Raw genomic sequence first — 23,668 nt, 5'->3', positions numbered from 1 at the left:
TGAGCCTCATTTTTTCTTAAGGCTAAAGAGGAGCCCCTATACTTTCCTTGGATCATGAGGAAAAATGGAGCTTGGCTGGAATGTTCAAGATGGACAAAACAGAGGCTAAGAGACTGCAGCACTGTGCACAGTGGTCTTATTGCCACCTGAATGGAAATATTTCCATCTAATTATATTCTGTTCTTGGAATTTATACCATTTGCTCATTGGCATTTTTCTTTCTTTGCTGGATTGAAGTGCCTCAGATCTAAGCATCAAGCCTTAAGACATTAGAATACTGTTGATAGAGCGCTCTCTGGTGGAAATGCATTAGTTCTTGAAAGTATCCACGTTCATTATGAAGATTGCTGCTGAAATTTTAACTTTCCATTCAAAGGAGTTTGACAAAGAAAAACAATAGTTTCATCGAGGAAAGCAATTTAGAAATAAGGAAAGAAGTATTAAATGCCATATGATCCATATGGCAATCTTACTTAACAGAAGTTTTGAATGACAATCTCATCACCTGTTCATTTTATTGAGAAAGCAGGTCTTTTAGAAAAGCAAGTTTCCACATTTCATGTCGCTTCACTAATATAAATATTTAGCTCTGTTGCTAGGTGGGCATTTGTTCTTCTTCATATTTCTGTCCCTCTCAGAGTCAAAGTCAAATACTACATCTGATGGGCAGCTTCTGTATCATCCTTGTACAAGTTAATTTACCTTTGGCCATTCTTCTGTAGGTAAACTGATGTTATTCTGAGTTACTACAGCAGCTAGTATCTCCTTTCAGGAGTTTTGCTTATGTCTTTGCAGGTGCAAGTTACCTGTCCTTACTTGCCCGTGAATCAAGGTTAGTTTCGATTGTTTAGTTCTGGATGCCAAAATGTCACCTTGGCTTAAAATGAGTTAGTGATTACACAAAAAGGACATAGGATCATCAACTTAGAGTTGGATGGGAACGTAGAAGCCGTCAAATTCCAGTCTTCTCATTTTAGAGATGAGAAAACCGAGACATAGATTCATGGAAACATAATTTTGTGATTTTCTTTTCTTGGTATTTATGTAGTCTATTGTCTGTCTTCTTTCAAATCATTCCTTAACACAGCTACTAAAGTATAACGTGCTATGACCACCCTCATTAGAAGGTCCCACAGGTTCCCTATGTTTAAAAGGAAAAAACACAAATTCCTTTCTCTGGTACTCAGGTCTTCTATGGAAACCCCTTCCATCTTTATTTCATACTACTCTTCCTTTCCACTATTTTCCAGCTCTCAGTTGTATATGCTTTTTTACAGATCTCTGATTGACTTTCTCCTTATCTCTATCCATGGAAGTCTGTTCTTCCTCACACTTAGCCTTAGGAGCTTCTTTTCTACTGTCTGTCCTAATGTCGCTTCCATCTCTTGCTGGAAAATATTCTTCCCTCTTCAGTATTTCATATCTTTTTTTTATTCTCATTTGTATTGTACTTATACACATCTCATCCCTTCACAACTTATTCTTAAGAATAAGCTGGATTTCGTGATTTCAGTGTTGATTCCCTTGTGACTTGTACATTGTGGGTCTGAGATGTCAGACTCCTTGCTGGAATCAGATTGTTTATGGCCTGCAGGGATCCATTTCTATTTGAGTGGTTTTTTGTTTGCTTGTTGTTTGTTGTTGTTTTATCACTGAAATAGAAAACTTAATAAAGGTTTGTTTGAGGTGGAATGTTTTGATTAGTCCATGACATCCTAACAGTTTTTCTTGTAATGCAAACGGAACATTCATGGCTGTTTATGCTCAAGGCTTCATTGATGATATAATTGATTTTGTCAGGGGAGTAATCACAGTGGTGACAACCAAATTTCCTTGTCCCCCAAAGGAGCTGCTCTCATCAAGATGTATCATACTCTTTGTATCATACTCTATATGAACATCAACAGATTACATGCTCATCAAAATGTTGTCCAGAATTGTAACCTTCCTGAAGTACTCATGTATTTATTCAGTTTTGTTACAGTAGTCACCTTTTTGAGGATGGTTTTTTTATTTGGATATAATTCTAGAATATAAGCTTGATTTTAGTACCAAGCCAAAGGATCAGCAGTATGCTCATAGAATATAAATCTGGAAGGAATTTCCAATCCAATGCCCTCATTTTCTAGATTAGGAAACTGAGATTAGGAAGTTATTTGCCTGAGATCACACAGATAGTAAGTATGTAGAAAAACTAGAATCTAAGATTCTTTAGAAACTGCATCTCAGTCTTTACAATAATATTTTAACATTATTTGTTTCCATAACTTGCAAAGTACTTGACATTTTTCTCTCAATTTTAATCTCTTAGCTTTATAGGACAATGTATTTAGAATGTCATATCTTCATGATGGGGGAATATCTATTCCTTCCACATTTAAAGATGAACCTCTCTGATATATATGTCTCAATGCCTATGCTAGCTTTGAAGTAAGGGGTGTGTGTTTTTTTTATATGTGTATGTGTATACACACATATGTACATGCCCATTTTTACTCTAACCTGTATTACGATCAAGTTAGAAAATTCCCTGTGAGAAAGCTCCCTTTGCATAGAGATCAATTATTCTGTAACTTAGATAGTATTAAGAGAGTTGACTAGAACATTAAAAACATTAAAAGGCTTGCTTAGGGTCATGTCATCAGCATTTTCAGAACCAAGACCATTTCTGCCTGCCCTTAGCAGGGGCATGATAATAGTCTTATTATTTTCTAAAATGTATAAAAACTATGTTTTAAAAATGAGTTAATTTAAATCTGCTTAACTTTTTTAAAAAAGTTTTTTTTAAAGCCAAGTTTTAGTTATGAAATTATCTTTATTTTTAAAAATACACAGGAAGAAATACTTGATTATCTGCTTATCTTGAGAAACTTATTAGTTCTTTATCAGGGTTGGGGTTTGTGGAAAAAACACCTGTGGACAAATAGGATTTTTCATATTTAGCATTCTTTTCAGAAATGTTGGAGTTTGTGGGGAAAGTTAGCGTTTTTGACATAGATTTTTTTCACATTTGTTCAAGTGCATTTAGTGCTTCCTGGGCACAGAGGACAATGCTGGACTCTGGGATTGAGTCCTCTGCCCTAAAGGGTTCAAACACAAGCATAATTATAATTTGTAATGATATATAGGAAGTGATCTGAAAGGCCTGAGGGAGAGGGCTCTATGGTAGACATCTCATTGAACTTGGAAGGATAGGAATTGAACAAGTGAAGAAGGCATTCTTAGGAATTCTGGGAGCAATGACCCAAAGGTGGGGAAACATAGAGTTGTGTCTTGATGGTAACTTATCTTCCTAGCAGGCATCAAAGTATTTCTTAGCCAAGTTTCTTTTTCTGAGACAATCAAAATCAAACATTCATTTATTTTAATCTTATATTGGGGAGAAACCCATATTACAGATACAAAGATAACACAGCTTTTTTGGGAACTGAATTAAAAAAAAAAACCACCTCATTTGGACCTCCAATTTATATTTATTCCAATAACTGAAATTTGAAGGGAAGTTTACTAAAATACTCTTCTGTTCATTTTCTTCCTCTTCAAACAAATTTGAAGTGTTCAAATAGTAATAAAAGATTTTTAAAAATTAAGATTAAAAATTTAAAATTAATGTATAAAATAATTTATATATAATGCTTCTAAGTTTACAAAGCATTTTAATGAATATTATTTTACTTGAGCTCATACTAGCTTTTTGAGATGGTTTTTGTAGATATCAATTCCATTTTACAGATGAGGAGATATATGTGAAATGAAATGACAGGTCAAACTGGGAAGCCCTTTTAACTGCTGGGCCACACTACCTCTGAAAATAATACTTATGCAGTTAAATTGTTTGTTATAAATTTATTATTGCTTTTGAACTTGGATTTTTTTTTTATATCTTAGATTTTTAACTTGCTTTAAAATATAGAAGTATCATTTGAGGACTTGGAAAAGTCTCTTTTAATGGTATGTTGTCAAGTCATTGACAACTTCTTCCTATAATGGCAGGGGAATGAAAGGGAGGGGAAGAAAAGAACTTGAAAAGAGGAAAATATAGAAAATATAATCTGAAAGATGGTAGGTATTTTTATGAAAGCAATTGTTCTTATTAATCTTTCTGTTTAGCCTTGTTATGTCATTTTCTATTTTACATCATTTCTTGTCTTCTTTTTAAAAAAAATTAAAATGAGTTCTTGGTTACTGATAATTCTTTCCCCCATGACAATCACCAAGAACTGAAAACCTAAAAATTTATTTGAAGATGGACAGCAGATTATTACAGTGTTTACACAAACATTCCATAAAAAACCTACTAAACTTTTTTAAAAATTGCAATATTCTGGCTTCATTGAAGAACTAGTAGAGTGATTATGATTTTTAAAAAATCAATTTATTTAAAACTTGAATACAATACATATATCGGATTTAACCTGTATGGGACTACCTGCCATCTAAGGGAGGGGGGGAGGAAGAAGGAAGGGGAAAGTTGGAACGGAAGGTTTTGCAAGGGTCAATGTTGAAAAATTATCCATGCATATATCTTGTAAATAAAAAGCTATAATAATAATAATAATATAAAAATTTAAAATTTAATAAAAAATGAAAATTTAAAAAATAAAAATAAATAAAATGCCACAAGCACAGCAGAACATTAAGAGAGGATTCAAAATAGGCAACTGTAGATTTCCATTTCAAGAAATCCAATAATCATAAATATTGCCCATTGTGTTCAGTTATCCATTTTTTCTTTGTTTCCATGTAGGTTTTCTTTTGTTTCCTGCTATGCACGTCTTACTTTTCATGATTTGAATAAAAAATCAGGTAGTGCTAGCTTTCTCTCCCCTCACCATTAACTAGGCTATTGGGAGGGAGGGAGGGAGGGAGGGAGGGAAGTTTCAGCTGTAGCTGCCCCTTACCTGGGTGACTGACCTCTTGCTTGGGGCTCCATGATCTGTGATCCGTGCAAACTGGGCATTTCCAGAAGATGCTGCAGATCCCGAGTTTCTGCTTGCTAAGGAAAGAGTTACTTGTTTTTAATCCAAAACTCTGGGTAAAGATAAAGTCCCCTGGGTTTTTTGTGTCATGCAATAAGACCTTTGTGCCTCAGGCTTGAGTTGTATATTGGCCTCAACAGCACTAAGGCTACACGAGCAAAGGCCTTGGGGCTGCAGCTGTTTGTTAAAAGATAGTCATATGAAACCTCTCTCTCTTGGCAGATTGGGGGGCTGTGACCTTAGAAGCTGGTAGAAATGCCTAATCGCTGCCACATAACCAAAAGCCTACCTTGGCTCTCCCACTCTAGTTCTTTTCTTTATTTCCTTCTCTCCTCTCTCCCTTCTCTCCCCCCCCCCCCATTAGTACATGGACAGTTATGTCATAGGGAATGTAACTTGGATTTTGATAAGATTGTATTTTCAGTATTTAAAAAATTGAAATAAGAGAAGATAGGATGACCTGAACATTTTAAGCCAAAAGACATAAATGACTGGTGTGAATGACCTCTATCTTTCATCATCCTGTTTGGGGATTTAGAACAGGAAATGGAGTAAGAAAGGGAGGAGGACTAGAATTGTAGTAGGATTTACTAGGAAATTTCCCCATTAAGCAAGGGGCATCCCTCCTAGGAGCCATTCTTTTGGAAACAAGTACCTTCATAGAATAAATGTTATTCTCTCATAATCCAGATCCAGCAGATATTAATACTTAACATTTTGAAAAGTGAAAATAGGGATATCAGTCCCCTAATTCACTTAGAAGGACAGTATTTCTTTGCTCCCTATCTTTACCTCTTCTTGAAATCCCTTTTTAATGGGCCTGCGGGTCAAGGGCTTGGAACAAGGTGGCTGACTACTTCCTGGTTGCACTTCTCAGTTAGCTGTCAAAGGCATCTCTGGGGCCAAAGAATCCTATAAAGGGGCCATTCATATCTTATCCTAAGTGTTCATTCCCCTTTTCTCCTATGTCTTCATTCTCTAATTGTAGAAAAACATCTTATGGTCCATTTTTCTTGTGGAAAGAGAATCATTTTCTTTCTGATTTTAAAATTCCTTATATAATTGCACTTATTCTTTGTCTTTTGAAATAATATGCTGTTGTTTTACTAGCTAAATGATAACTTCCCATAGTTAAATGCTAATTTCCAAGTATTTTGTCTGTGAGTTGGCATAGTATTGGTATGGAGTTAGGGGGTCGGTGAACTTTTGGAGTCCAGCAGGACTGGCTTCAGTTCCTTCTTCCTCTCTTCCACACATCGACCATGTGACCCCAAAATCAGGCATTTGTCATCTGTGAATTAGTTTCTACACTGGGGAATCCCCGCCTGCAAGGACAAAATTAAAAATTTTTAATTGTGCAATATTTCATTCAACATTATGAAGAATAAATAGCGTGTTTTACTCTGGTTTTGAGACAATGGATGTTTTGTTGTTTTGTTTTTATGAGCAAAGTGAGGGGGGAGGAGGGGGACAATGACCAATATTGCCCAGCAAAATAAAGTAGCTCTTACCTTTCATTAGGAAGTCAGATAAATCTATCTTTTTTCCTGCTTCAGGTCAGAAGCCCTACCCTTGTCAAAAATGCGACGCCTTCTTTTCTACCAAATCTAACTGTGAACGGCACCAATTGCGCAAGCACGGAGTTGCCAACTGCTCCCTGAGAAGAAACGGGCTTATCCCCCAGTCAAAAGAAAGTGATGTTGGATCCCATGATAGCACAGGTAGTTCTTTCAGGTTATTCAGAATAAAGAAAGAAAGAAAGAAAAAAAAAGATCACTCGTGTTCTTTTTGTTAAGGTTTTTAGAGGTGGCCACCAACCAGTCTGGGCTCCTCTGGGGCTGGTGGTCAGGGGCCCTGAAAGATGCCAGGTCAGAAAGGCCGGACCCTCCCCAACAGGCCTGATGGGCGGCCTGCACTTTTGGAAACACTTCTTCCAGTTGCTTGTGGTTGTTCCCAAAGCTCTTGCCAGATCGATGGAGCTAATCAACAAAGCTGTGAAGGCTCCGGGGCTTTTCCCTCTGACCCACAGAGCTGCTGTACTCTGGCCTAAAGGCTTGTCTGCAGGGCCTCCCTCTCCCTGCTTACAGGGCACATAAGGGGAATTTGCACTGGAAGGGTCTTGCCTGTAGTCAGAACCCACAGCTGCCAGGAAAGGGGAGAGTGCGTTTTTCCCCCTGCACTCATTACAGAAGTATAGTTTCTTTAGAGCACTTTGCATGTCCTTTCCTCCGCTCTACCTGAACAGGTATCTGATGCTGACTGTGCTTTGTTCCTTCAGTCCCTCCCTGAGCAACCCCTGGCTGTGGCTGCAATCTCTGCCCCTTTAGCTTGCTCTGCCCATAGTCTTATGTGTTTGCTCTCATTCTTGGTTCATCACACAGAGACTGTCCTCCTCTCTTCTCAACTCCCTCCAAAAGCTGGTACAAATTTGCTAAGTGGTGTGGCTGTTATTTTGTTACAATAGTATTGCAAGAACTGGATGCAACTCTTTAGAATAATTTAGCAATGAAATCCTTAAAGTTTGGCCTTGGAGGTTGGGGGAGGAGATGATCTGGGAGCTCTCACCTTCCCCTGAAGTTTCCACAGGATGTACAGCAAGCTGGTTCTTTTTAGAAACTGTTGTTAGTCTTACCAGTTGGTAAGAGAAGGAAAGAATTAGCCATTTCTGAGTCAACCACATCTTCTATTTTCTTGGGAGATGCTACTGAGTTGATTGGGTCAGAAGTAAGACTTTTTCTTTGCATATAATGCAAGAATGAATAATTAAGGAAAAGGCAAGTATAATGCTGGACTCCCTGTATGCATAGTTCCTATAGTGCCCTAGCAAATTTACTGTATAAGTAAAAGTAATTTTTAGATTTAGACCTTCTAATTAATTTAAATGTTATATGGGCATAATGCTATGCCTTTTCTTATTTTTACTTTCATACATATTATGTTGTAAATATTTTGATTTTCATTTTGATCTTTTATTCCCCTTTTACTCTTGCTTAATGGCACTTTATATTGGAAAGATAGCTATCTTTCTATCATTTTTACTATGTATATTAAAAGCAGATTCAGGGGTTTTGCTCATTCTTTGATTCCTTGTGAGGTGCTCCCCCCCCAAAAAAAAAAAAAAAAAGTAATCTCATGACCTATTCTACTCCTCAACCTCCAGGAAACCATGAAGCTACTGCAAGTGATCATTATTAATAGTTGACTTTTGTCCACAATGCTAATTCCACATTTCATGGCTTACGAATCCTCTGAAGTCTCTCAGCAAACTAGTTCCAAATAATGGCATGGTAAAGACAGCCCTTGGTTTTAAAAATGTATTTCTTATTTTAAAAATTTGATGTACAGTGAGAACACTTTTAAATTTGTAATTTAGGAGCAACTTGTAGGCTGCCTAATATGATTCTTTAAAAAGATGATCTAAAGTTTAATTAGCCATGGGTTTTTAAGCTAGATATAATACAACTTTTAAATTTCTAAATTTTTCCACCCAAAGCATGTTTATCTTTTCATCTGACAGCACCCTTTTCAAACCATGAAATTGAGATAGTCATGGGGAAGTCAATAAAGAGAAAGTATGTATCTGCTTTAATAATGGTAATAAATTATATAGTAAGAAAGGTAACTGAGATTTAAGGTTAGGAGAAGGAAAGGCTGGTCAGGGAAATAGAATATTCAGGATATTAAAAGCAAGGTGATGCAATGGAAGAGGCAAATTCTTTTTCTGGATTCCTATCAAGTTAAACTCAGAACTTTGAGAAGATTATTTTAAGAAGGAGTTGTGGACTTTAAGGAAGAAATGACTTAAGGATTTCTAAGGCAATAACCTTGTTATCAAATTGATGATTTTTTAAATTCCAAAATGTACATTTTATAATTGTTTTAATCTTGCTGTAATATAAGACAAATATGAGATGTTCTGCCTCCCATCTCCCCTTTTATAAAAGTAGACATAAAAGCAATAATAATAAAACTTTCGAAAAAGTAGCTTTAAATGATTGACGTAAATCAATTAAACTGAAAATTGGATTTGAGTTCACTCAGAATAGTTAGTGCTCTTCCTCTTACATGGTGACAGTATCAGTCTGTGTCTGTGTTAGAGAATATGATGACATTCAGATAAGATCCTTCTAATCAATATTTTTAAATTCCTAGATCTGTGAACAAGAAGCTTGTTTTCCCTCACTTATAGAATGATTGCCCTTACTGTTTCCCTGAAGTAAGCTTAGCATTCTCACATTGGGGGGGGAAGGGGGAGGAGGAAAGGATTTTTTTTTTTTTAACTTGAATGAATTTGGTGAAATACAGACACACAAGAACTTTATTACTATCAGTTTCATTGACTGAGAACATTATATACAGGTTGTAGATTATCCTGGTGTTAAGTGAATAACATTACAGTAAGCAGCAGAAATTTAGAAAGAAGTTTAAATAACTCCAAAAGCCTCGTGTGTTTCACATTATAAAAAAACTACAGCTTTATCTTCAGATGAGTTGCTAGCTGATTTTTAAAATGAATTTTAAATGGATTTAATATTATTAAGAGATGACTGGTAATTTACATCTAATGTTTTAAAGCAATTTTTCAACCCAATATAATATGCATATAATATACCATAGTCTTGTACTAAGGGTTGGGCTAAAAAGATTAAGACCCTGCCCTCAAGAAACTTATAGTTTAAGAAGAAAGATAACAACTAGGTGAAATTATGGAATATATTGACTGGGGCAGTGGATAGAGCACCAGCCCTGAAGTCAGGAGGACCCGAGTTCAAATCTGGCCTCAGACACTTAACACTTCCTAGCTATGTGACCCTAGGGAAGTCACTTTACCCCAATTCCATCAGCAAAAATAAATAAATAAGATAAAACATATTGATTTAACTGACTTTGTGATCTTAAGTGAGGCATTGTGGCAGAATTTGATGTCTAAAATATAGGAGAAGGCTAGATACTTGGGGATAGGAGGGGTTAGATGTGATCAGAAAAATAATTTTAGTTGCTTAGACTCACCAAATGACCATAAGAGCATTAGTGCTATAAAATATTTCTACCTAATACTAACATATTTAGAGGAAATTTCAATTATCCATGAAGAAAAAATTGGCACAAATGAGAAAATTACCCAGAGTAATTGATTGATTCTAAATCAAAAAGATTTCCCCTTCCTCCCTCAAAAAAAAAATTGGGGAGGGAGCTAGGAGAGGAAGTGATGATGTTATTTAAATAATTTGCATCTTTAAAAAAGCATCAGTGACAATGAAGAACCTAGGGAATGAGAGACTAGACACATTTTAAGCGATAGAAGAAAAATAAACTGAACTTAAAAATTACATGTACAAAGTCACAATCTTGTAACTTATAGAAAAGGTAAACATTTTTTTGTTGAGCAGAGAGAAAAATTAAGTGGGGAGGGGAGAAGAGAATCTTGAATTTAAAAATTTAAAATACTCGCTTTCTTGGTATGTTTTAAATATAGGAAAACATCTTTGATCAATTAATATGACTCACATTGATTATTGTGCACAAATTCAAATACTGACTTCAGGTCCAGGGTATTCATATATTAAAATGATAATTCTTTGGTTTGTTTGTTTGTTTTTTACTGAAGCAATTGGGGTTAAGTGACTTGCTCAGGGTCACACAGCTAGGAAGTGTTAAGTGTTCAAAATCTGAGGCTAGATTTGAACTCAGGTCTTCCTGACTTCAAGGCTGGTGCTCTTTCCACTGCGCCACCTGATAATTCTTCTTTTTAAAAAAATCATTCTCAAAATATACATGTACCAATACATTCCCAATAGAAGGCATTCAGAATCCGCCCCCTTTCCCCCAGTGGAGATTCCCATAAAGCCTAGACAAAGAAGAGGAGGATAAAATATAAAGCCAGTCATATTTAATGTAGATAAAATTTTCAGAAAGCTGTATCTTGGTTTCCTAAGGAGGATCTTGGAAGTCCATCTGATTTCAAGCTTACCTGAATTCTAATGCTAAGCACATTTAGTGCCTTGGACATAAAAAGTCCTTAATACCTATTTGTAGAATGAATAATTTTCCTTACATGAAAATCACTGGAATACAAGGAAGGAATGGTTTACAAATTTTTCATTCTCATATCCACAGACTGGGTGACAAGCAATACAAGACAGGAAATTTGAAAAGAATACTAGCAGTGAGTTTTAATTGTAATTTTTACAGGATCCTTTCATAATCTACCCATGTAAAAAGTCTCAATTATAAAACATAATTGGCCAATCCTGTGATAATTCCTTGGGATTTGTCTTACTCAGCTGCAAAGAGCTTTGAAGAAGAAAACAATTTAGAATCAAAATATGTAATTATAGTTTCTAGCATTTTGATTGTTTTCACATTATAATAATATTTAAAACTGTTTAAACCCTATTCTTGACAAAGGAAAAACTTAAGATTTTTAGAATTTTAATAGGCCTATACGCTTATTTTTATTTGACTGGAGAGAATTTGTCTAAACCTTTATCTCAGCAATTTGTAAGATCTGACAGTGCTTTAAGTGAACCATTAGCAATTTAGATAAATAGCAAATCTTTCTATATTAAGTACAGTGTTTTCCATGGTTTTGCTTTTGATTATAGATGTTGGAATGAATATATTTGATAATAAAAGCACATATTAACTGTGGTAGGTGATGGTGTTTCTTTCCTGTTACTTATTACCTCTTGGAAGCAATAACAGTAGCGGTGGTAGTAGTTAGCATTTGTGTGGCACTTGTTAGATGCCAGGCATTGTGCTAAACACTTTACATATATTGCCATATTTGTCCCCTAGAAGGTAAACAGGTTAAAGGGTTTGCCTAGAGGCACATAGATAGTAAGTGTTGGAAGTTCTTTCTGACTCCTGACCCACTGCCTCACCTAGCTTCCCCAAAGTAAAATGTTACTGAAGCCATTTACACATATGGTGCCATCTGTTACTGTGCAATTCCTGTTGTGTATCTGATTAGAAATAGATCCAAAAACACACAGGCATGATGGGCAACCACGACCACCAATTCTCTGCCCTCACAAATTTTTCAGAATCCTTAATCTTCCATGTGCTTCACCAGACTGATCTTCCAGCAATCTGTGCTTACTCTTACTCAAAAAACTTACTCAAGCCAAGTTTTTTCCCCCTTTCCTATGACAAAATGGTCATCGCAGCCTATTTTTACAATACTTCTTAGTAGTTTTGATTTTCATTTTTGTGTGACATATATCACACATCACTTAAAAATATGAAATACTCTTCAAAGGAGCTGTGTCGCCTTTTGCTCAGGAAATATTTTCCCAGGGCATTTTTGTCGTGCAGGGTGCCATGTAGACTATTAACTTACTACTTTCAGACCATGTGCTTGGGGTTCATTTCTGTACTATCTTATGCAAGTGTGTATTTGAGCCTTTGGGAGGATGGGAGAAGAGGATGTGTGTGTGTGTTTGTGCATGCATGCTGGAGTCATCCGGATGCTTAGTTAAGCAACTTTAAACTTCACCATTACTAAGTAACCCCGAGCTGCGACTGTCCTGAATGCACAAAGCTCTCCTTTCTTACAGATCCACTCTCTTTGTCCTCATTGAGTTGCTCACACCTTCCTTGTCTTTCCCCCTCCAAGAGCCGGGCTTCCTGTGCCAGGCAGTCCTGGGAGTTGTGCAGGCCGGGAGTTGAAGCCCAGAGGCGACAGGGCCATTTGGGTAGAGGTTCTGACTAACCCGGCTTCCTTGTCAGACTAACCCTGAGCGTGAAGCTTCCCTGGCCTGGAAGAACCTCCCGCGTCGGCCCGCCACGGATCACCAGAGGCGGCTGGGGCCCAGGCAGGAGCATAGCTGTCCTGAGGCTGGGGGTTGGTCGGTAGATGTGAGGGGGTGGTCCCCAGGACCCTGGCAGAGGCGCCTGGGCGCTCACACGGTGTCACTGAAACTCTTCCCTTCTGTATTTTCCCATACAGATAGCCAGTCGGACCCAGAGATCCCGGCTGTGGGCAATGAAGTGCTCGACCTCACCTCAAGGGAAAAAGAGCAGCAGCAGCAGCAGGCATCTGAGGGCACCCCCGATCCCAGCCAGGACACCCAAGAACGTCCCGCCGAAGAGGTGAAGGAGAAAATGCCCTCACCCACGGGGAAGGAAGAGGGGGGAGGAGAGGATCCAGAGGAGGAGGACGAGGAGGAGGAGGAGGAAGAGGGCACCGAAGAAAGGCAGGAGGATGCAGAAGGCTTGGAGGAAGACTCGGTCAGCAACAAGAGTCTGGACCTCAACCTGGCCAGCAAGCTGATGGACTTCAAGCTGGCTGAGAGCAGCCCTGCGCCGCCAGGGCCCGTGAGCTGCTCGGAGCTGGAGAGGAAGCACACCTGCCACGTCTGTGGGAAGAGCTTCAAGTTTGCCGGAACGCTGACGCGCCACAAGAAAGCCCACACACACGAGGAGCCGAGGGACGAAAAGTCTGGCGAGGAGGAGGGCAAGAGCGGGGAGGCCGAGGAGCACGTCTGCACTGCAGAGCCGGCCCTGGCCCAGGAGGAGAGCCCCGGGGACCCGAAGGCCGCAGACTCCCCAGCGGGGGGGCGGGAGAACGAAGAGAGCGAGAGCGTCTCCGAGGGAGAGGGGGCATCGTCGGAGAGGAAGTCCGAGAAGAGCGACGACGACAAGAAGCCAAAGACCAACGGGACGAAGGGTGTCCTCCCCAAGGCCGACAAGAGGAAGAAGGTCTGCACGGTGTGTAATAAGAGGTTCTGGTCCCTGCAGGACCTGACGAGACACATGCGCTCCCATACAGGTGAGACTGAGGGCAGCCACCAGGGGCCCTTCCCACTGCCCACCTTGGCCAGGGCACTCAGGACCGGTTCCCTCTTTGGGAAGGACCTAGAAGTTGTGCCCTGAGCGCTCCAGCTCAGGCTGCTGAAACGGGGCTCCTGCGGCCCCCGATTCGGAATCAGTGCAGACCCCCCAGCAGGAGGCCGTCTGGGCCCCACAGGGGTGTGCTGCTTAGTAGCCCTCGTGTGCTGCACACGGCACTTCGAGTTCTAATTGCTGCTTCAGCTTCTTGAGAGGGAAATGAGTTTGTGATCATGCAGGGACTCTGATCAGAATCCATATTCTCTATAGCAAAAAGATTTTCAGGTTAGGAGTTTTTACATGTTGAAATCCCACTTCTCCTGACCACTGTGTTGTCTGGCCTTGGCTTAATCGTGTCATCTCTCTGACCCCAGTGTAACATGGGGATAATGCCTTTATGTAATAGGGATTGTTTAGAGGATCAAATGAAATTGTGTATGTGAAAGTGATTTGTCAGTGACAAAGCACAGTATTTAAATGCCAGCTTATCATGACTATTTTTCAGGAGCATTGTTAGCTAATTTGGTGTTCTTCCCACTCCCAAAGCCAGAGTGGCGTCCGGTGCAGAATTGGACGTGTGTGTGTGGAGAGTGAATGCCTTCCCCTTCTGCATATTCCCAAGCAATCGTCTTAATAGGACAGTATCATTCATCCCTTGTAAAGAGCTGGGGAGGTTTCCTGGGAAGTTTCTGCCCTGTTCATGTGGGCATCTAGGCCCTTTGCCTTATTGATTTGTGGAAGTGGTGGATGTGGTCTGATGTACTGTTGTGTTTGTACCCAACAAGGTTTTCAGGAAGTCTGCAGCAGAATGTACAATCTCTCTCTTATTGGGGTGCTTGTACAAGTTTGTGCCCTCACTTCTCTTGGCTCTCTTCTCTAGAGATTCTCCCAAAATCCTCAAATAAATCATAGTCAGATCCTCTAAGTTAATTCTTTGGACAAGTAGAATTAGTCCTTGATGCTTATGTTAAGCAACAAAGATGTGAGATTCAGTGTCCTGGAATTAGGCAAGATCATTTTTGCTGCATGTTGCTATTTTTCTCCCTTTCTTCCGCACACATTCACATTAAGTTCACGCATGGTGAACTAAAAACCCCAGTGTTACTACTTGTACATGAGGGGTTTTTAAGGACTGTGGAATGTGAACCTCTTCAGAGGAGATATTCTTAGGTTTCTGAGCAGGTGGTGTCCTCAGCTGCTCAGTAGGGGCTAAAGAATGCAGCTGTTCCATTACGAACCCATAGAATGTTTCCCAGGAAGTAGCTTCTTTATTAAATGTTAACTTTAATTTCTGTGCATTCTTCTTGAGCCTTTAACAATCGTCCCTGCCCTGGGGAGAAGATGGGTATGGAGACATTCCGTATTTATTATCAATGGGACATTAATCAAGAAGCTTAAGTGAAGATTGTGGGTTTGGCCTGCATCAATAAGAAGTGGGATTGGGAAGTTCAAAGTGATGGACCTCTCCCCATTCCTTCCTGTTAACTACATCTCCCCACCTAAGGCAAGGCAAGGGGGAATCTCTCCCAAGTTTAAATCAGTTTTTATTCTCATAATAATAATATCTTTTTCTAATCAGTTTGGATATCCAGTCTTTTACACTGATTATGTAAAACAGTGAGATTGTTATTTTTAGAGTGAGTCTGATGTGTGCGAACATTAATTTCTTTTCTCCTGTTACTGCAGGGGAAAGACCATATAAATGTCAGACCTGTGAGCGGACCTTCACCTTAAAGCACAGCCTGGTTCGTCATCAGCGTATCCATCAGAAAGTAAAAAACACAAGGCACCATGGGAAAGAAAGTGACAAGGAAGATCGAGGGGAGGACGACAGTGAAAACGAGTCCATCCACAGTGGCAACAATCCACTCTCGGAAAATGAGGGAGACTCCACTCCAAATCTCAACAGTCATTCAGCTATTACTCGAAGCCGGAGAGAGAGCCTGGCCAGTGCAGCCAAGGATTCGGGGCGGCAGGAGGAGAAAGGTGCCCCAAAGCCCGCCACGGGGGCCGGCCCAAAGGAGCCCGAGTCTCAGGGTAGCGCAGATCCCGAGGGCCCGGAGGGCTTCATTCAGGATCTGTTGGACATTCACAGCAAGAGGCCTCCTGCGAACCACCTCCTTGCCTCTTCAGATAGCACGCCCCAGCTGGTGGGAATGGAATGACTTGGGGCACGGGACCCTGTCACCCATCTGTCCCCAGCACACTGATTAAAGCCAGCAGAGCAAAAGTACCCCAGATCTGTAGCACACTGGATTTCCTCAGTGACTCCAGTTGTCGGGGAGTGAGAGAGAAAAAGGGAGAGAGGGAAAGGAAGAAAAGAAGTATGGCCGCCTGACTCCAGTGCCATAACTCTTTCAGTATAATGATGCAAGAGACTACAGGATATACTGATTCTGAGTGCCTTACTACTTTATTAAATCTTTTGGTGTCATTGACCTTTTTTTTTTTCCCCAAAAAATGATTTTTTAAAAAAAAATATTTTAATGAATTATTTGGAGAGGACCTTTTTCATTTAAGCATTAATGTTACCTTTTTGTATTGGTGTGCGTGAGCCTGTTCGAGTGGAACTTTGGTAGTTGCCGTGTTTTGTTTTGTGAGCCGGAAATGGGGTAAAAGGAACCAATGCCCTTGGATACCACAGCTAATAACTGGAAGAAAATGATGTGAATTTCATGTACCAGAGGAAAATTTGGATGAGAATAGTAATTTCTCAGAGACATTTTTGTACTTACTACATGATGGAGCTCTAATCTGGTTCCAGGTATTAAGACAAGTGGTTGATGAAGGTATTCAAAATTGGTTCAAGCCAAAACCAGGAAAGATGCTAGCTTCAACCTCATACTTGTTTTCCACTCTTTTCGGCATTAGAAATGGTGTTATTGTTCAATGTTTTAAGACATTTTTTTCTGGACTGAGCATACAGAGAAAGAGTTACCTTAGCAACTTAACCTATGGAAATTATGCACAGCTGTCATATGTTTGATTTTTTTTTTTTTTGCTTCAATATATGTATTATTATTATTATTGTTATTATTATTATTATTATTATTTTAAAATTCATCAGTTGCTAGTCTCTGCAGTCAGCAGAAACCAATGGGCAATATTTGTCCGCGGAGATCTATGATGCAGCTTTGGATCCCTGTGTAAATGTTTGATTACAGCTTTCACTAGTTCATAGCCCTCACGTTGCAGTTCTTCTACTGAACCTAAATGAATCCTTCCTTCCTTAGTGACTGGAGAAATAAAGTGGAGGCCAACCAGTAATGTACAGAGGAACATCTCAGCAGTGAATGAGAGAGTGAGAGCGAGAGCGAGAGCGAGCGCATGCTCTTTGGAATATGTGCATGTGTGTGAATAAATGCACTCCTCTGGGGAGGTGGTAGAGCTAATGGGATGAGAGGGACCTCCACGTGCATCAGGAAAGCACTGCAAAGATTTTTTTTTTTCTTCATGGAAAGAAAGGCAGTAATGAAATCTGTTACTCACAAGTAAAGGTATTCAGTCTTCCAGCTCAATGAAATGCAAGCCTTAACCCACTTTTGCTACTGTTATGTTTGCAAAGCAAGGAAATACTACTACTGGTAATAAAATTCCAAGTGCAGTTTGGGCTGGTGCTTGAAGATGAACATGTCATTTCTGATTCCCTCTCAAGAATCTGAACCCCTAGATGCAGAGAAGAAAAATTTTCTTTAAGAGGCATCCCATCTAGGCAGTGGAATTCACTGCAAGTCACCAACAGTGAGGGGTAGAAAAAAAAATGTATCCTACTGTAGCTGAGCTCGTGCTCGGCATCCTTTTTTGTCCTTCAGCCGTGACCTCTAGGACATAGAGCCAATAGTATTGCCAGGGATGCCCTGTGCCGTTCCTCCACTTGAACCCCCCTTTTCCCCCTCTCCTACTGCAACTACAGCTGCAGCTCCTTCCCACCTCTTCTTCATTTCCTTTCTAAGATTTCTTCCTCTTTTTGGCCTTAAACCACCTTCCCTCTTTCTCTATGTTTGTATATATAAAGACACATACGTATGCATCTTTTTTTTTTTTTTCTAATTTTAATTTTTAAATTTTTCTCCTCTTAATTCTTCATCAATTCCTGGAGGTAGAAATTCAACTGCCTAGATTTCAAAAAGGAAAACAAATGTTTTTGACATAATGAAAAGTGATATGAAAAGAAAAAAGGTTGATGTGATTTTTTTTTTTTTAAATGTATTTGGAATGTCTGAAACAAGTTTAAAAACAAGGTTTTTACTCCAGAGAAAAATCAGAACCAGTGATTCCCTTTCTGACTTAAATAGGCTGTGACCTACAGAATGCAAACCCAATTCACACATGCTCCCTTCATTTTACTTTAATTGTTGTTGATGTTAACTGTTTGAGGTTTCTCGTGGGCCTTTTTTTTTCCTTCAGCTTGTTTCTTTTGCGACTCTCCACACTAAACTGCGCAATATTGTGGGGGGAAAGCCATCACTAATCTCTGAGCTGCAGTGAGATGTAGCAGATATCAGCTCCCAGCAGTGCCGCCGGGACGACAGCTAGCAATAATCACTATTGAGCTAAAGCTTTACTTAGTCTTTATATCCGAATAGATGATAAAGTCTTGCCACATTTTTTTTTTTTTTTTTTTGGACATTTTTATTAGTTGAATTTGAAGATTTGTTGCTGTTTGTTGGTCTCCCTCCCTTTCCCCCTTCCGACCCCCAATATTAAACTGTGAAGTTTATAATGTGTTTAAACTATGGGTGAATCTTAGACTTAGTTTGCATGTTCAGCTAATTTGTCTCTATACATATTTTGTTTGATTCTTTTTTTTTTTTTTTTCCTCTCTCAGGGCTTTTACAAAAAAAAAATGGATCTTCTGAAATTTTTTTGTGTCTGAGGTGCAAGTTTTTTTTGTTTTGTTTTGTTTTGTTTTTTGATTAATGGACTTAATGCTGAGATAATTCAATCACTACATTAAACACTTGACTGTGAAGCAAAGCAAAGAAAATTCTGTGGGGCTATTTTTTTTTAATAGCTTTGGGGAGCTACATGACAGTCGAATGCCAGTTTCAGAAAGATTCATCATACTCTTTGACCCTTGTTTGTCTGTACCTCTTTCCCTCCCTTTCTTCAAGAAGGAAGTTAATCTTAGTGACTTCAGCCCATGCATTAAACAGGAAACAATAATAAATGTGTAGAATTCATATTTTTCTAAAGGGAACTTAAAACTGCTGCTACAAGTTGTGTACAAAACTGGTCTATGCCACATGAACAGAGAATCACAAGTTTTGTTTTGGTACTTTTTATTCCTCTTTTTACTTAGTTGTACAGTACTTCCAAATTCAGAATGAAAGTAAAGCTGTTCTGTATTGAACCATCTAAGCAATAAAATGTTATATTTAAAAATCACAGGTTAACAGATTCATGAGACTCTTCTTGAAAGTTTGCCATAATTAGGCCATCTTCTCTTTTATTAAAGTTCTAAGCCTTAATCTTCAGCAGAGAACTGAAAATGGGCATTGTGGAGAGACTGAGATGTCTATTACCCATGATTTCTCACCTGTAAGGTCCTGTTCTTAACTTGGAACACAGAAGTTGCTCCATCCAAGTTAGTAGTGTCTTAAGTAAGAATGTTTGGCTTTTGCACATTGGAGATGTGCTCCTAGAAGAGGATTGAGCCCTTAAAACTTCTCTTTGGTATTGTATGTTGTTGTAATAGTTGGAACAGAGAAATGAAACCCTTAACCCTGGTGACATGGGGAATGAAATTGGCCACAATCTTTACCCCAAAAAAACTTAGAGGTATCAAGAAAATAACGTTGCAATAAGAAATAATTCTGTGTCCCAGAATGGAAGCTTTATTCAATAATAGAAGCTTTTTATGTAGTCACACAGGCCCCCTTATTCATTCCCATCAATTGTTTGTCCCAACATCAAAGTTTGGTTGTTTATCTTTTCAGAAAGGTCAAAGTCTCCCAGCTGAACTAAATTATTAAGGTTTTATTTTACTCAACAGAAAATAAAAATCCTTAAACCTAAATCCATAGACTTAATTCAATGGTGGTGACTTCTCCTCTCCCTTCTTTCTCACAGACACAACCTGTACAATCGATTCAGATTTCTAATAGTACTTTCAGGATGAGATGCTACCATCTCAATAATAACCTAGATTCACTATAGTTCACTTGCCTGGGTCTGCCTATCAACCTCTTGTAAGATGTAGCAAGGAAAAGTATGGTCCAAATGATATTGTGCTTATCTCTTTGCTAATCAAACTTGCAGGACAACGTCCATGATCTCTAGTCTTGTTCTATAAGTGATCATCTGAACTTCTTATCATTCTCTATTTTCCAATCCTTTGTTGGTCCTTGAATTAACCTCATCCACCTGGTGCTACTCATTCTGCTAGGTGGAACTGGTCTGAATGAGATCATAAAATGGCAAATTGCACTACAAATAAATACAATGTCTGATCTCATCTTGCCAAGATGGTTTTACTTCTCCCTAAGGAATTCTCTTTGTTTCACTCTACAGAGGCTACTCTTTACCTCTCATACCTCATACTTTATTGAGAAAGGAAACGTTAACTATAAAGTTAATTTTTCTCCTTCCACTATTTCCTCCTCTACATTAGCGGACAACAACAATGAAATTAGTCCTTTTTGGCAAGACCAGCCCCTCTACAGGTATCCTTCATCCCAGTCTTTCCAGTACACTTCCCTACAGTCATTTACCCTCTTCCATCCTTCAGTGTCTTGTTCTTGATTGCTTCAGGCTACAAACATTGTCAAAATCCTCCCCATCCATTTTCTGTGGGGTCTTGTTTTGTTCATCTCAAAATCCCATCACATCTCCCACCCTTCATTTCTCTTAGTTCTTGAAGTTGATTCTTTGATCCCATCCCCTCATCCAGCAGACTGTATGCTCAATCATCTCCTTAATGAAACTTGAATGCTTCCTATTGACTATTTTCCTCCCACAGACTGTATCCTCAATCATCTCCTTAATGAAACTTGAATGCTTCCTATCAACTATTTTCCTACCACAATCTTCAAACACACCCAAGTCTCCATCCCTATCAGCCCTTAAAACTACTATTCAATATTTGTCCTTTATCAAAATCCTAAAACAAGCCATACTTAACGGCTCCCACTTTGCTCCTTTGCTATTTACTTTCAACCTCATCAATCAACTGAAACTGCTCTCCAAAGTTACCAGTGGTTTTTTAATTGCCAAATCTGATGTGCTTTCTCACCAACTTCTAATTAATCTGAGTTTTCATGATTATCCTAGTTTCCCTGTCCTAGGACATTTCTTCCTTGTTAGCTTATCTATGTTAGACTCTCCAAGTGGACGTACCTCAGGATTTTGCTTTAGGCCCTTTTCCCTGTGCTATTTCATTCTCGATAACCCCATCAATTCTCAAAGTTTGTCATCTCTACATTTAATTTGACTAACCAGATTTATGTGTCCAGTCCTAGCCTCCCCCTTGAGTTCTGTTTTGGAAACATTTAGCATTATATGTTTCTAGCCCAACCAATCTGAAGTGCCTAACAAGCATGCTAAATATTTCCAAAACAGAACTCGGTTTTCTTTTGCCCCTAAATCCTTCCTTTGAAGACTCCTTTTTGTCAAAGGCACTGCTCTCCTTCTGGTCTCTCAGCATTTCCCTAGATTCCTCAATCTCATGTTGTAATCTTGCTGTTTCTAATTTAACCCTTCCCATCCACACGCAGTTACAGCCTTTCCCTCATTTGTAAAGCCCTACACATCCTGATCCTAAACCTAATTTTCTAGATTCATTAGACTTGACTTCCCTTGCTCAGTGATCACTCAAATTGGTCTTCTCCCAGTTCCTCCATTTCTTTTGTGGGTGAGATGCAACCCTTCCCTAACTCTGAATCCCTGCCTGCCTCTTAGATGGCCTTATGTTCTGAAACACCAATCAAGTATTGTTGACTAAACGAATACTGAGTCCCCAGCTGCTAGCGCCTTCTTTCCCAAATTCTGGGTTTAACAATTTTGTATCTTTTGTATTAACTAAGCTGTATCTTTTTATGTCAGTGCCTTTGTCCCCCATTAGAATATGTCTAATATAAAGATCCCTTTATTCCTTGTGCTTGAATCCTCAGCTTTTGACACATTGGTTGGCTTGCTTGGCTTAGACAACACTCATCACCACCCTACTTTTCTTCTAGTCCTTGTCCAGTATTTCTCCTTCCTTTCAGAGGCAGATGCAGGTTATCCATGTTTCTTTCCTCTACTGCAGTCCTGTATTCTTGCTTTTGGTCCCATTAGGGTATCACAACTATTCCTTAAGAGTTACTAAAGATCTTTTATTTAAGACATCTTTGCACAGCTCTGATGCATCCAGACCTAAGTGCTGGAGGCTGACCGCCGTCTCTTGACCTCAGAACATCATTCTCTCCGGTTCCCTTCTTGCCTAATTACTCCTCCCTCTCCTCTCCTAGGTCATCAGCCATATCCCATGCACTGTACTTCACCAGCTGCATCCCCAGTTGTGTTTTCCTCTTCATCTCTGAATCCTCCCCTTTTCTCCTCTCAATCACTGCCCTGGTTTTGGCACCAATTACCTGGCCCCTCTGATCCATCCTCACAGCCGATAAAGGTATTCCTAAAGTCGCCGTGTCTTTTCTTAAACTCCAGTGCCTTTAAATCAAATATAAACCCTTTGTGTGATTTTTCAAATTCCTAGACCACTTTGTAACCTTTTGTTTCTCTCCTTGCACTCCCAAATTAATCCAGAGGACTATCTCTTACACTTCTTTGTGCCTTTACACTTTCTATCCCCATACCCAATATGCATTCTCCCTTCCCTTGGTCTCAGAATATTGTTTAAAAACTGCTTAAGTACCACCTTCAATGTGAGGTCTTTCCCACCCTCAAAGACTACCTAGTATTTATATTTTATGTGTGATTCATATGTACGTGCTGTCTCCCCAGACACAAAGTAATCTTGAAGCCCAGGACACTCACTCATGCCTTTGTATCTCCGGTGCCTGACACATAATAGCCCTTAATAAATGCTTGTTGGTTGATTGAAAGTGTGCTCCACTTCGTTCTTGCTCCAGGAATTTTGTTGGGTCCCAGAGATTTGCTTCTGGAACTCCATGGTGGTTCTCCCACTGCTGGCTTGGATTCTTTGAACTACAGGTCTGACTTTGGAATTGCTCATAAATTACATCCCTCATAGTGCTCGAGGTGTCTGCTTTCTTCCCTGGAGTTCCTGATGTGTAGCTGAGTCACAGGCAAGGTGGCTCCTGAGGAATGAGAGGGACTCAGCCAGGGAGATGAAGATGGAAGGGGTCCATCAGTCTCTAACATCACTGAGCACCCACCATGTGCCAGACACCATGCAAAGTGCTGGGAGTACAAAAAGGGGCAAAAGACGGGCTCAAAATAAAGGGGGGGGGGTGTCTCCCGGGGATGGACAACAACCGATAATGTTCAGGATAAATAGGAAATAGTAACCGGGAGGGGGAAGGGCTTCCACCAGGGAGGTTATTGGGCAGAGATGAGCAAGAACAACACTGCAGCTAGGAGATTGAGTGTCTGTAGGAGATGTCATCGGATCCAAGAGTTTATGGTGCCAGGAAGGTTCAAGAACAAAAAATAAGAGGGGGTTGACTTAAGGAGGCATTTTCTAGTTGATCCTGGGGGCAATGGGAGCCAGTGGAGTTTAGGAGGTGTGTGGGGGGATAGGGTATAATGTGACCCAGTTTGGGCTTCTGGAAAATAACTGATGGCTGGAGGATGGGTTGGAGTGGGGACCCAGACCCACATGCAGTTTACTGCACTAGTCCAGACACAAGCTGATGAGGGATTGCATCAGGGGTGACTGTGGGGAGAGAATAGAG

General features: G+C 39.6%; 1 protein-coding gene across 8 annotated transcripts in view; it reads left to right on the top strand.

Annotated features, from left to right (window-relative positions):
* Nucleotides 1-22,853, top strand: part of RREB1 (ras responsive element binding protein 1) — a 141,667-nt gene extending 118,814 nt beyond the window's left edge. For 7 of the 8 annotated variants that reach the window (XM_031946898.1, XM_031946896.1, XM_031946900.1 and 4 more), the window contains 3 exons: nucleotides 6,536-6,700; nucleotides 12,931-13,752; nucleotides 15,498-22,853. In XM_031946898.1, the coding sequence (XP_031802758.1) occupies nucleotides 6,536-6,700; nucleotides 12,931-13,752; nucleotides 15,498-15,976 (1,466 nt within the window). In that variant the 3' untranslated portion in view covers nucleotides 15,977-22,853. The remainder of the gene's footprint in view (nucleotides 1-6,535; nucleotides 6,701-12,930; nucleotides 13,753-15,497) is intronic. The other variant, XM_031946901.1, reaches the window with a different exon arrangement.
* The last annotated feature ends 815 nt before the right edge of the window (nucleotides 22,854-23,668 follow it).

This window comes from Sarcophilus harrisii, chromosome 1 (genome assembly GCF_902635505.1).
Source record: "Sarcophilus harrisii chromosome 1, mSarHar1.11, whole genome shotgun sequence".
Classification (NCBI taxonomy): domain Eukaryota; kingdom Metazoa; phylum Chordata; class Mammalia; order Dasyuromorphia; family Dasyuridae; genus Sarcophilus; species Sarcophilus harrisii.
The sequence above is the reverse complement of the archived record's forward strand: the minus strand, read 5'-3'. Positions and strand labels throughout refer to the sequence as shown.